Below are 12,071 nucleotides of genomic sequence, written 5' to 3'. Positions count from 1 at the left end.
CGTTCTAAAGGAATGTTCGAGGAAACGCTGATTGGAAGATTAATAGTAGATTCCGGGGGTGTTTAAGGGGTCAAAGTTGTATAACTGAGAAGAGACCTCCACATAGCCTTTAAAGGAATGCAGAGAACCGACCAGGGCTTCTGACCTAATGTCCAATCCTCACCTTCTCGTGGTGCACCCTGTTGGGTATCTACTTTGATACTGATCGAACGAGGATGGGCTGGCAATTTGGGATTTAGCCGACCAAATTGTATTCTTATTGGTTAAACCAATATAAAAAATGAAGCTACAACATGACAAAATTTCATCCCGGCTGGGGCGTCGCCCGGTTAAACAAGGCCCCCGTTGTTTTCGCCAGTGAACCAGGGCGAACAGCGAAAAGTCAGCTACTGGAAAAAATCTGAAAACAAACCCCAACTCAACATCACCAGAGTTAAAGATCGGTAGTATCTACATATCTAATTCCTCAGCTAGCTCCATTTCTTTGCCATTCAGGCTTCTTATGTTGATAGTACCAGATCGACATAATAGGGGTGACTGAAACGAAAAAGACCAAAACTGGTGAGATCTTTCTGAGCAATAAATACAAAATGTTATATTCAGGCAATGACAATCAAGGAAAAGAAGGAGTAGCCATAGTATTCAACACAAAATATGAGGCTAATCTTCTTGAATGGCAGTCAGTCTCAAGTAGAGTAATGTGGGCAAATATGAGAATGGGGAACTGGACAATGAGACTTATTTGTGCCTATGGTCCCACAGAAGGTTCTACTAAGGTAGAAGTGGAGGAATTTTTTTAGGCTTTAGAAAAAGCAACTGACACAATGAAAAAGGAAAAGTTGGTCCTTGTTGGGGATCTAAATAGCAGAGTAGGAAATGACTGTGAGACATACAAAAATATTTTGGTAAAATTTGGAGAAAAGAGCAAAGCTGATAATAATGGCAAATACCTGTTGGATTTCTGTTCAGGACATGGACTGGTTATTACTAACACCATGTTGCATCATAAAAATGTGCAAAAATTCACATGGAGAGAAGAGGCTAGGAATAAGAAAAGTCTCAATGACTATGTTATTGTTGATAGTGATGTTTTCTCCCTGGTGCAGGACACCAGAGTGTACAGAGGATCTGAAATTGGAAGTGATCACTATTTAGTCTTGAGCAGGATAAAACTGAACTTCATATTGAAAAGAATAACATGTAAGAAAGTTTTAAAGCGAATAAAAGTTGAGCAGCTCTCAGATGTGAACTGTAGACTAAAATACAGAAAGATTATTGAAAAGAAATTGAAAGAGTTTGAGAACAGGAATCAAACCTTGGAGATTCAGTGGCAAACTCTGAAGAAAACATTGATTGATTCTGCCAGAGAGGCATGTGGTGAGGTTGTATGTAAGGATAAAAAAATCAGAAATCCCTGGTGGACACAGGAAGTTAAAGAGGCAGTGACGGAAAAGAAGAAAGCATATCAAAAGTTCCTGGCAAATAAGTCAGCTTTTACTCTTACAGAATACAGAGACAAATGTAAGAAAGCTAAACAGTGTGTAAAACTAGCTAAACAAAAGTCATGGGAGGACTTTGGCAAGAATATAGAAAATAAATATCAAAAAGGTGGCAAAGTATTCTTTAGGTTGTTGAAGAAGCTTTGGGATGGAAGAAAGAGTGCTGTAAAAGGAGTTAGAGATGATAAAGGTGACATGAAAACTGGAGATAAAGATATCCTTGAAGTATGGAGTAATTACTTTGAAAAACTGCTAAATGAAACAAGCAGTGATGACAGCACAGTGATAAAAAACACTGACCAGGCATGCAGTCAGGAATACATATCCATACTTGAAGTAGAAAAAGCCATCAAAGGCTTGAAATGTGGAAAGGCAGAAAGGAGTAGATGATATTCGACCAGAAATGCTGAAGTATGGTGGTATAAGAGTCTTACAGTGGCTGCACTGCATAGTTCAGAAAGCCTGGATAGAGGGACGAATTCCCGATGATTGGAGTAGAGCTCTCATAGTACCTATATATAAAAAGGGAAATAAAACTGAATGTGAGAATTACAGAGGTATTTCCCTACTGGGTGTTCCTGGCAAGATCTATGCAAGTATACTTGAGAAACGGTTGAGAAGAATTGTGGAAGAAAAGCTTGGTGAAGAACAAGCTGGATTCAGGCCGAATAGAGGCTGTCAGGATAAGATCTCCACTTTACGACAAATAGTCGAGAAAGCATGGGAATATAACAAAGATCTGTATTTAAGTTTTGTCGATTTGGAAAAGGCATATGACAAGGTGCCAAGAGAGAAGCTATTCAATACGCTGCAGTTATATGGTGTCAGCGGGGCATTATATCAAGCAATACTTAGTCTTTATTTGAGTTGTAAGTTAGCAGTTAGAATTGAAGGAAGTACAGGAAGATGGTTTAATGTTAAATCTGGTGTGAAACAAGGATGTACATTATCCCCTCTGTTATTCATTATCTATATGGATCACATTATGAAGGAATGTGGTATTAAACCTGATATCAAAATTGGAGATGTTAATGTCAGCTTTTTGCTTTATGCGGATGATGTTATACTTCTAAATAAATCCGCTACAAGTCTGCAAGATTCTCTGACTAAATTGAATAGCTGTTATAATAGATATGGTATGAAAGTCAGCAATAAAAAGACAAAGACAATGAAAATAGGCAGAATGATTGAAAATGTCAACTGTGTTGTGAATGGAGAACCTGTGGAACAAGTAAAACATTTCAGCTGCTTAGGAACGATTTTTACTGAAGATGGTAAATTAAATATAGAAATAGACAACAGAATCAGCAAAGCTGGTATGGTGGGAAGTCAATTGAATAAATTCATATGGAATAAGAGAAAAATTAGTCGGAACACTAAATTAGCTGTATACAAGACAGTGTCCAAACCAGTTTTAACTTATGGATGTGAGAGCTGGGTCAGAAGTAAAACACTTGACCAAAGACTAGAGACTGCAGATATGAGAGTCCTGAGGCGTGATTAGAGGCGTGAACAGATGGCATCAATGGCAATATTATATTAAAAATTAGGATATTAGGAAAGAACTTGACATTGTCAGCATCCAGGAATGCGTTAGCAGAGCTAATCTCAGGTGGTATGGTCACTTAAATAGAATGGGAGAGGAAAGATTAGCAAAACAAGTGTTCTCTGCCAGGTTGGCAGGAAAACAACCCAGAGGAAGACCAAGATATAGGTGGATTGATACGGTACAAAGTGCCTTAGACGATAGAAATATAAGATCTGATAATGTTGGAGTCTTGACAAGTAACAGACTGATTTGGAGGAAAATTGTAGATAGGAAGTTAGTAATGATGTAATTTTTTCATGTAGTACTGTCATATCCTGTACACCCCTTGAGGGTATATCGCAGGAATTTGATGATGAGGATGATGATGATAGTAGATTCCGAAAAGGGAATCGTAGAACTGCGAGTTTTTTTAAAGTGGAGGGGTTAAGACTGTCAATAAGTACTGGTAAATAAAAGAAGATATTGCAATTGACATTCTAAAGGAATGTTCGAGAGAAACGCCGATTGGAAAATTTCATTTGTCTTAAGGACGTCAGATTTAACTGTTATTTCTACTGGAAAAGGAGACAAAGTTGAGTCAGGAAGAATTAATGTGTGCTACATGAGAGTGATGAGAAAGGATCCTATGGAAAAAGAAAAAGAGAGTCTTATATCTTCGGAAAAGGGCCTTAACAGAGAAACTGGCTTTGAACATTTTGTTATTATGTAAACAAAGTGTTTAGTCTAGTGGATGTGATGAAGTATATGTTAAACAAATCAGTAATAGAATGAGTGATCTTTTAAGTGTAAGTTTATTTTAAAAGGCCTTGGATCCAATTAATTTTGTAGTTATGTAATATTGTTTGAAGTGTATATATATTGTTTTTGTTTTATTAAATGTCTAATTTTTGTATTTTGGTCTTGAGTCAGTGATTTTTTTTTTTTTGATTCTGAAAGAATCAGTAAAAAAAGTCATTGCGCCAATCGGAGTGAACCCTTGTGCATATATACAGGGTGTTCGGGATAAATTTGACATATTTATAATTAATTATATTTTTCCGTAAGTTACATGTATTAACACACACTTCTCTTCATTTAAAAGTTTGGACCCTTCTTCATTCATATACAAGATGTCAGAAAGGATGGATAGCTGGAACCCACCTGAATCATGGAAGAGAATAACTTGTATCATGATGATTCGTGCCCGCCATCAAAATAAGGATATTACGACTGCTGCCCAATGCTCCCTGAATACAGTAAAAACAATCAGGCATGAACTAGAGACTTGCAATGGTGACTACGAGGATGTAGCAAGAAGAAAGATCCCTAGCAGACGATCTGATTGCGTTCGTACAGCAGAATTCCTCGCAAATCTGCAGGAACAGGTGTTGAAGAACCCTGGCATTGGAATTCGGGCTTTGTTCGTGGAGTTGCTAACTGTAGTCAAGCCCTGGATAACAAGGGTAGCCAATGGTAGGCCGTATGTATGGCAGCAGGATTCAGCCCCTTGCCACACCTCTGGGAAAAGTCAAAAATGGTTGTCTGAAAATTTCTACGAATTCACCAGTCCAAATGTTTGGCCTCCAAACTCCCCAGACCTTAACCCCATGGATTATTTTGTATGGGGCGCAGTTGAAAAAGACACCAATCGCACTTCCAGTAATACAAAAGCCCAGTTAATGGATAAAATTAAAACAGTTTTTGCGGCCCTTCCCAGGGAGACTGTAGCATCAGCTTGTTCGAGGTTCCAAAGCAGAATTGAAGCTGTGATCGATGCTAATGGTGGTTATTTTGAGTAAATCTTGTTGATAGTATTGTAATTAACTCTGCCTGTAATGTTTTTTTGTCAATTCATTAAATTTAATAGATACAAAGAAGATTTTCTTTTTCCTTACGAAACTGTCAAATTTATCCCGAACACCCTGTAAATACACTCGAAAATAGAAATAATTGTTGTAGAGAAAATCTCATAAAACTGAGGATAGATTAAAAGAAAATTAATAATAATCTCATCTCTAAACAAATGGCGCAGCCGATGATCGCATCTCTAAATAAAGTTATTTTTGCAGAAAATGAAGACCAAGTACAGAAAAATCTATATGTATTGAAGAAAACAATAGAACAGTATGACATGAAAATCTCAATAAATAAAACAAAATCAACAGGATTTCAAGATAAAGAAATTAAAAGATGCAAACTAGTCATCCACAACAAAGTAAGATAACAAACGAACAAATTTAAATATCTAGGAAATTATATAAGTCCCAATGGAGAAATTGACATTGCATATAAAAGCAAAAATTCTTAGCAGTCATTGGAACTTTGAACAGAAAAGTCAGTAAATAGATGTCTAGAACCCAAATAAAACTATATAAAACAATAGCCAAGCCAATTCTGAAATATGGCAGTGGAAGCTGCAGAAATGAAGTTCCTAAGATCTCTCGCAGGATATAAAAGAATAGATAAGAAATGAAGAAATAAGAAAACAATTATCCATAATTAACATAACAGAAGAAAGAACTGGAAAAATCATGTAGAAAGAATGAATGATGACAGATGGTCAAATATTTGCCTGGAAATATAAACCAAAGGGACACCAATCAAGAGGAAGACCCAGGAGGAGATGGGCAGAAGATTTTTTAAATCCTTGAAAACGTTACATGCAAACAATTGCCTAATACAGGAAGCCAAGAAGAAGAAGATGATTATGTGAGATTTTTACTACAGTACTATCACAGCATACTGCAGGAATATGATGACAAACTACATTCAATACATTTTAATTATGCCATTCTGATAATGATTCACTCACATTAAAGCTATTTGCACATTATGCTTATCTGCACTTCCCTGGGCTAAACTTCACACTGGAAGTTGCACTTCCAATCTTTCATTCAAACAAAACTTTCTCCAGATATGTAACTCCAAATCCATTGAGGCAATCCACTATTTATATGTCCTATTATCTATAAACATCACTTCATACATATACAAACTGCACTCCCCCACTGCCTACAAAATGATCTCATGTTGGAGGCTTAATGGATTGTATACAGCATTCAGAAATTTCTGAGTGCTGTGTACAATCCATTAAGCCTCCAACATGATGTCCTCACAGTACTTAAGCCTCTACACACAGGACCTACAAAATGACTTGTTTGCAATCACGTCCCTCTCAACTTCATCCTATCATACTACATCAAAAAAGACTTACAATCTTTGCTTTCACACTTGCTTTTCAATTCTTACAGTAACTCTTTTATAGCTTCTTCCTTTCCATACTTGCCACTCTTCATCTCATTTGTGTTTGCAAAACAATGAACTTTCAGTTTCTCCCTTAGCATTCTAATAATGTCACTACTATCTTGCTACGAATACACAATTCTGTCATGCTCTCATTACGCTTACTTCTTATCATGGAACCACCATACAATACTCATGCTTTACTATCCACACTCTCTACTTTCTCACACTTGTTCCATTAAAATTTGAATTCTTCCACTATATTCTTGGTTGTAAAAACTGTGTTGCTCAAATGCTTTATGCATGGTTGATTTCAATAGCAACAGATTTGTCATCCCAACACATGAATGTTTACAAAATTTATAGTATATCAGTGTTATGCAGAGCAAATTAACTCCTTAAAATGTTTGCTATTTGAAAGACTGCAAAATCAAGTTTGCTTGTTACCATAATATGAGTAATATATCAGGCTTTGGTAATATATTATTCTCTCCATTTGCAAAAGTGCACATCTGGTAGCTTCCTGGATCTGAAATACAGTGAAGCTGGTCTTCAGCAATGCAGATAAGAGTAGGTTCTTGGTGACTGTAGTTTATATGACTGTAGTCACCAAAAATATACTCTTATCTGCTATTAGTAATTATGTTGTAGTTGGGTTTTTGTTGTTGTTATCTCTTTTGAAGTGATTTTAATGGATAGAATAGGAATAGTTACTGAAGTTAATTTCTAAAGAAACAATCATCTTCAGGGATGAAGATATTGTTAGTTTTAACAGTGACACTGACTAAATGAAGCCATTACAGACAAAGATTTCTCTCAGTGCTTTCTATTTGCTGATGGTCAATTTCGGGAGCAAACAGTCCTAACTCTTCAAGATGGATTTCAATAATAACATGTTTGTGTACAATGCAAAGCTGGTTTGTGGTAAACAGCAAAAGACACAATCAAACTTTATTAACTAGTTTGCAAAAGAACCTTATATGAATCAAGTCATGGCAATAATAACCTGAAATTTTGGGGCATAGTTTTCCCATACATGCACAAAAATGCATTTTCCAGAATGATGTTTTATACATCTGATTTCATGGAGCTTAGACTATGCAATATTTGATTTAAAATGAAATACTTTAAGAAACTGATAATTTCAATTAGACATAATAGACTAAATCATTTATTTCAGGATAGGAAAAACATTACTTATCAAATGCTACAAGATTCAGGATAAACAAATGTGGTTATGAAAAGAATAATTCAAAACAAGTAAAATTTTCTAACTATATACCGATTTGCACTGTCATCTAATGTTCTTTCCATCCACTGGGTAGCTGCAGTGTGTAGAGCATCAGATACCAGTGTCATTAAATGTCGAGCAAGTGCACAACATCTTTCACTCCGCATTGGATTTCGTTTATATGGCATGGCACTAGAACCAATTTGTGTTTTTTCAAAAGGTTCTTCTAGTTCTTTCATACTTGCCAGAAGTCTGATATCTGTGCATATCTATTAAATTAAAATCAAAATGAACTATAAATCAGTCAGACAACTGAGCTGGGCTACAATAAATATGGTTATAACCAATTAAACAAATAAAAGATGAATTTGTGGTACTCCTTTTAAATTTTTAGTAACACCAGCATAACTGCACCCCTCTCAGAAAAAAGACAATTTGAAAGAAATTAAAATAATATTTCATTCAAACAGAATAATTATAAAAGTATTTATTCTTTAACTGTACAGCTCTGTGGAAATGTATTTGCATCATAGCACCAGGCTGACCGAAGAAAGACCATTCTAAGTTCGATTCTAGTCACTGGCTACACAAACTTTTTCTAGGCCTTTCTTTGAGTGGTTCCCAAATTAGTTAATCAATCTCTAGAATGAGGAAGGAGGATTTTTTCTAATGGGAAACTTGAGTTTCTAATCACATGACTCAAGAAAACTGATAACAGAGCTCACAACTATTTAAGACAATAATATATAATGTTAGGGACCGTGAAATCAGAGTGGTTGTTTTGCATGTTCTCTTCCCCATACACCATTTAAAATCAGTGATGGCTATGGGCTAGCTATTTCTGATTAGCTAAGGGTGGCAATTGCATGCCTTCCAGTTTCCAAAAAGTTAGTTAGGATTAAATGGCCTTGCTTACTACCTTCGCAGAATAAAAAATGTTAGCAGATTTTGATTTTATATTTTAACATCGGCGTTATAATAAATTATGCACCCTGCCAAACATTTTTTTTTTAATTATCAAATACCTTTCAGTTATACAAATCCAATATCTTCATGCAGCAGGAAAAAAATTAATGAAATTTAAGTTTTCAATAATAAAAATGTTTAATCAGACTAATGAAATTGTTTGTTGGGAAAATGGTAGTCTAGTGAAAACCAGATTCCATACATGCTATTTTCATCCACAGATGGAGCTCCAAGTGAAGAAGACAACCTATTACATAAGCATTAATAAACACATACAGATGCATCCATGGTTGGTGAAACAATCACTGAAGACAGTTGCAATGGAAGATATGAAAGATTCCAAAAGTTAGCAGAGTTCTGGCCACATAATTTAAACACTGTCATGCCATCAACCAAACTTAGCCCTAAAGGAGAAGAGCAGAGAGACATTTTGTTTAAAATTTCCTTTAGATTTTTTAGTTCTTAATTAGTAAACTTAATTATACAATAGACCTGTATTTATTGCAACAATACAGTGACAAAAATATGACAGGGGGGGTAAGCAGAATTAAACAAAAAGCGTCATGTATGTTCTAAAAACCTTTTGTGTATTCTGTATTACTTCAACTTTGGGTAGTGACCCTTCCCATAATGCAAGGTTATGTGCTTTGTATTATGGGATACTTAAGACAAGTGATGTGAAGTCATTAGCTTCTATATACAAGTTGCTCCAGTCCTGAAAGGACTTTAGGTGCAAACTTTGTTTGCTTACATTTGGATAAAGGATTAAACCAAGTATATAATTTCTTGGTACCTTTAATTTATAGTATAACCAAGCGAAAAAATTTCCAATAAATAATCTAGTTTATGCTGTAATTTCCTAAAAAATTAAAAGTATGTCTAACCAACGTATAAGCTTATCTACGAGAACTCATCCCAGTTATCTAGTTCGGACCTTTAAGCAACACCAACATTACATATTAGTAATGCAGTAGTTGACACATATAGGTTTTATTTATTTATTTTTTTCTTTTTGCAGGTTTCTCCAATTGTCAGCAGTTGCCTGTTTTCAGGCTGCACTCTGCACAATTCTACCAGCCCTCATGACTTAAGCCTTTTTTCTCCACTGATCTCACAACGGTCCCATTCCATAGCCTTTGGGCTTCCTCTTTTTCTATTTTCAAGGGTGACCACTTCATAATCCTCAATGGCCATCATTCTGCTCAGACCAAATAACAGAAATTATCCTCACAGGAATGAAAGCTTTCATCCCTTATTCCACTCCAAATCTCAGCCACCAGCCTTGGTTCTCAAAAAAGTGTGCCAATGCTGTAAAAGAAAAAACCTCTGCTTACCACAATTGGCTCAAGACCAACAACTCCAGCTGATCTCTCTGCCTATAGTGCAGCTCACAACTGTTGCAAAAGAATCATTATCAAGTCCAAGTCAGACTCTGAAAGGGCCAAATGCTGCAAACTCGCCTCCTGTCCAAATGGCAGTCACTCCCCTGCCAAGGCCATTGGACACAACTTCTGCCCACCAAAATTTCCACCCCTCTCGCATTACGATGGTACTATAGTCACCATACCAAAAGACAAGGCCAACTTACTGGCATCACTGTTCTATTCCAATTCCTGCACCGATGATCTGTGCAAAGTTCCTTCTAATCCACAAAGAATGGCTCCCTTGTTTCCCATAGTCTTCTGACAAAAAAAAAAAAAAAAAAAAAAATCTGAAGAATCCTTAATAATCTAAACACAAATAATGCATCTGGTTCTGGTGGTATCCTCCTATCTACTATGTTAAAAAATTGTGCACCAGAACAATACCTATCCTGCATCGCCTCTTCAATCTATTCTATTCAACTGGTATCTACCCTACAACATGAAAATAGGTCCACTTCCAGCCCATCCCAAAGAAAAGTGATAAAAATCAGCCAATGAACTACCAGCCAATTGCTCTCACTTCTGTTCTCTCAAAAATTATAGCAAGGGTCATCAACAACCAACTCTTGAACCACCTAGAGACATACCAACTAATCGGTGAACAGCAGTAAGTATTCCACCACTCGTGATCTACAGTTGATCTTCTTGAACCCAGATATATGCGGTCATTCCTCGACTTATGTCTGTTTGAGTTACACTCATTCGAAGATGTGTCTGTGATCTCATAAGGGAATAAATAACATTTTCGATTATACTTTCGAACAAGACGCAAACGAGGGTAAAGTAAAAAGGTTTCTATTTAGCAACAACGCATCATGCACAGTGGCAACAGCGCATTCAGCGGCAACCTCCCTCGGCAATTGGCATGTGTCAACAACAGCTCCTCTGTTGATTTTGTGTTTGAGAAATAGGATCTGCTTCCATTAAATCGGTGATAGTGATGAAGCAATGACAAGGTCCTATCGGTAATATGGAAAAGTTACTTGCATCATGGACAGAGGACCTGAACCAAAAGCGCATGTCCCTTAGAACTATGACCATAATCACTAAGGCACTAAATCTCTCTTCAACATGTTGAAGGAAAAAGCAGGGCCCCAATTACGACTACAAATTCAACGCTTCTTCCAGTTAGTGCATGAGATTCAAGCAGAGTTTTGCGCTGCACAATGTGAAAATGTATGGTGAATCTGCAAGTGCAGATAAGAAGGCTGCCAAGGAGTTTGTGGAGAGAAATTGGATAAAATTATTATGGAGGAAAATTATTTGCAACAGCAAATAATAAATATGGATGAGACCTCCTTGTTTTGGAAAAAAACATCCAAGAAAACATTCATCCACCAAAAACTAAAATCTATGTCTGGTTTCAAAGTTTTTAAAGACAGTATTACGATTCTGTTAGGGGGTAACGTGGCTGGATATAAACTGAAACCATTTGTGGTTTCAGTTTATATCTTTCAAAAACATTAGGAAGTTTTTGAAAGATATACTCCTCCAGTTCATTATTGGAACAATAAGAAGTCATGAATGACTCAAAAATTGTTTGAGGATGCCTTAATCAACTGTTATGCAAATGAAATGGAAAGCTATTGTGAGAAAGAAAATGTAGAATTTAAAATTTTATTAATTCTAAATAATGCTCCATGTCATTTGCCTAACATCGATGACCTTCACCCCAAGATCAAAGTCATGTTTCTCCCTCCAAACATACTTCATTGATGCAACCAATGGATCAGGGGGTTCTTTTGTTTTTAAGGCTTATTATCTATGGAGAACTTTTTCACAAGCCATTTCAGCCGCTGAAGGAAATGATCAGACTCTCATGCAATTCTGGAAAGCATTCAATATTTACCATGCTATTAAAAAGATTGCTGTGACTTCGGATGAAGTGACCTCTCAATATATGAGTGGCATATGGAAAAATACATTAAAAATGTTTATGCATGATTTTGGAAGTTTTGAAAAAAGAGTGAATTGTAAATTGAGTGAAGAAATAGTGAGCCTAGCAAACAATCTGAATCTTGAAGTGGATGATGATGATATAGTTCAAGAAAGTGCCCCTGAAGAGTTGGCCAACGAAGAATTGGTCGGACTGGAGGAAAAATGTGTTGCAGAGGAGGAAGAATGAGAAAAGGAATAGGAAAAAGAGAAACAAGGAGTGAAGGGTCTTGCAGAAATGTTCT

At 36.2% G+C, this 12,071-nt stretch overlaps 1 protein-coding gene across 1 annotated transcript in view; it reads right to left on the bottom strand.

The window, feature by feature from the left end:
- Adsl (adenylosuccinate lyase) overlaps nucleotides 1-12,071 on the bottom strand; it is a 219,023-nt gene that overhangs the window by 77,058 nt on the left and 129,894 nt on the right. The window contains exon 8 of the mRNA XM_090397737.1: nucleotides 7,553-7,770. Within this exon, the coding sequence (XP_090253863.1) occupies nucleotides 7,553-7,770 (218 nt within the window). The remainder of the gene's footprint in view (nucleotides 1-7,552; nucleotides 7,771-12,071) is intronic.

Source organism: Typopeltis vanoorti, chromosome 9 (assembly GCF_054136105.1).
Source record: "Typopeltis vanoorti isolate ZY-2024b chromosome 9, IOZ_Tvanoo_1.0, whole genome shotgun sequence".
NCBI classification, from domain to species: Eukaryota; Metazoa; Arthropoda; class Arachnida; order Uropygi; family Thelyphonidae; genus Typopeltis; species Typopeltis vanoorti.
The sequence above is the reverse complement of the archived record's forward strand: the minus strand, read 5'-3'. Positions and strand labels throughout refer to the sequence as shown.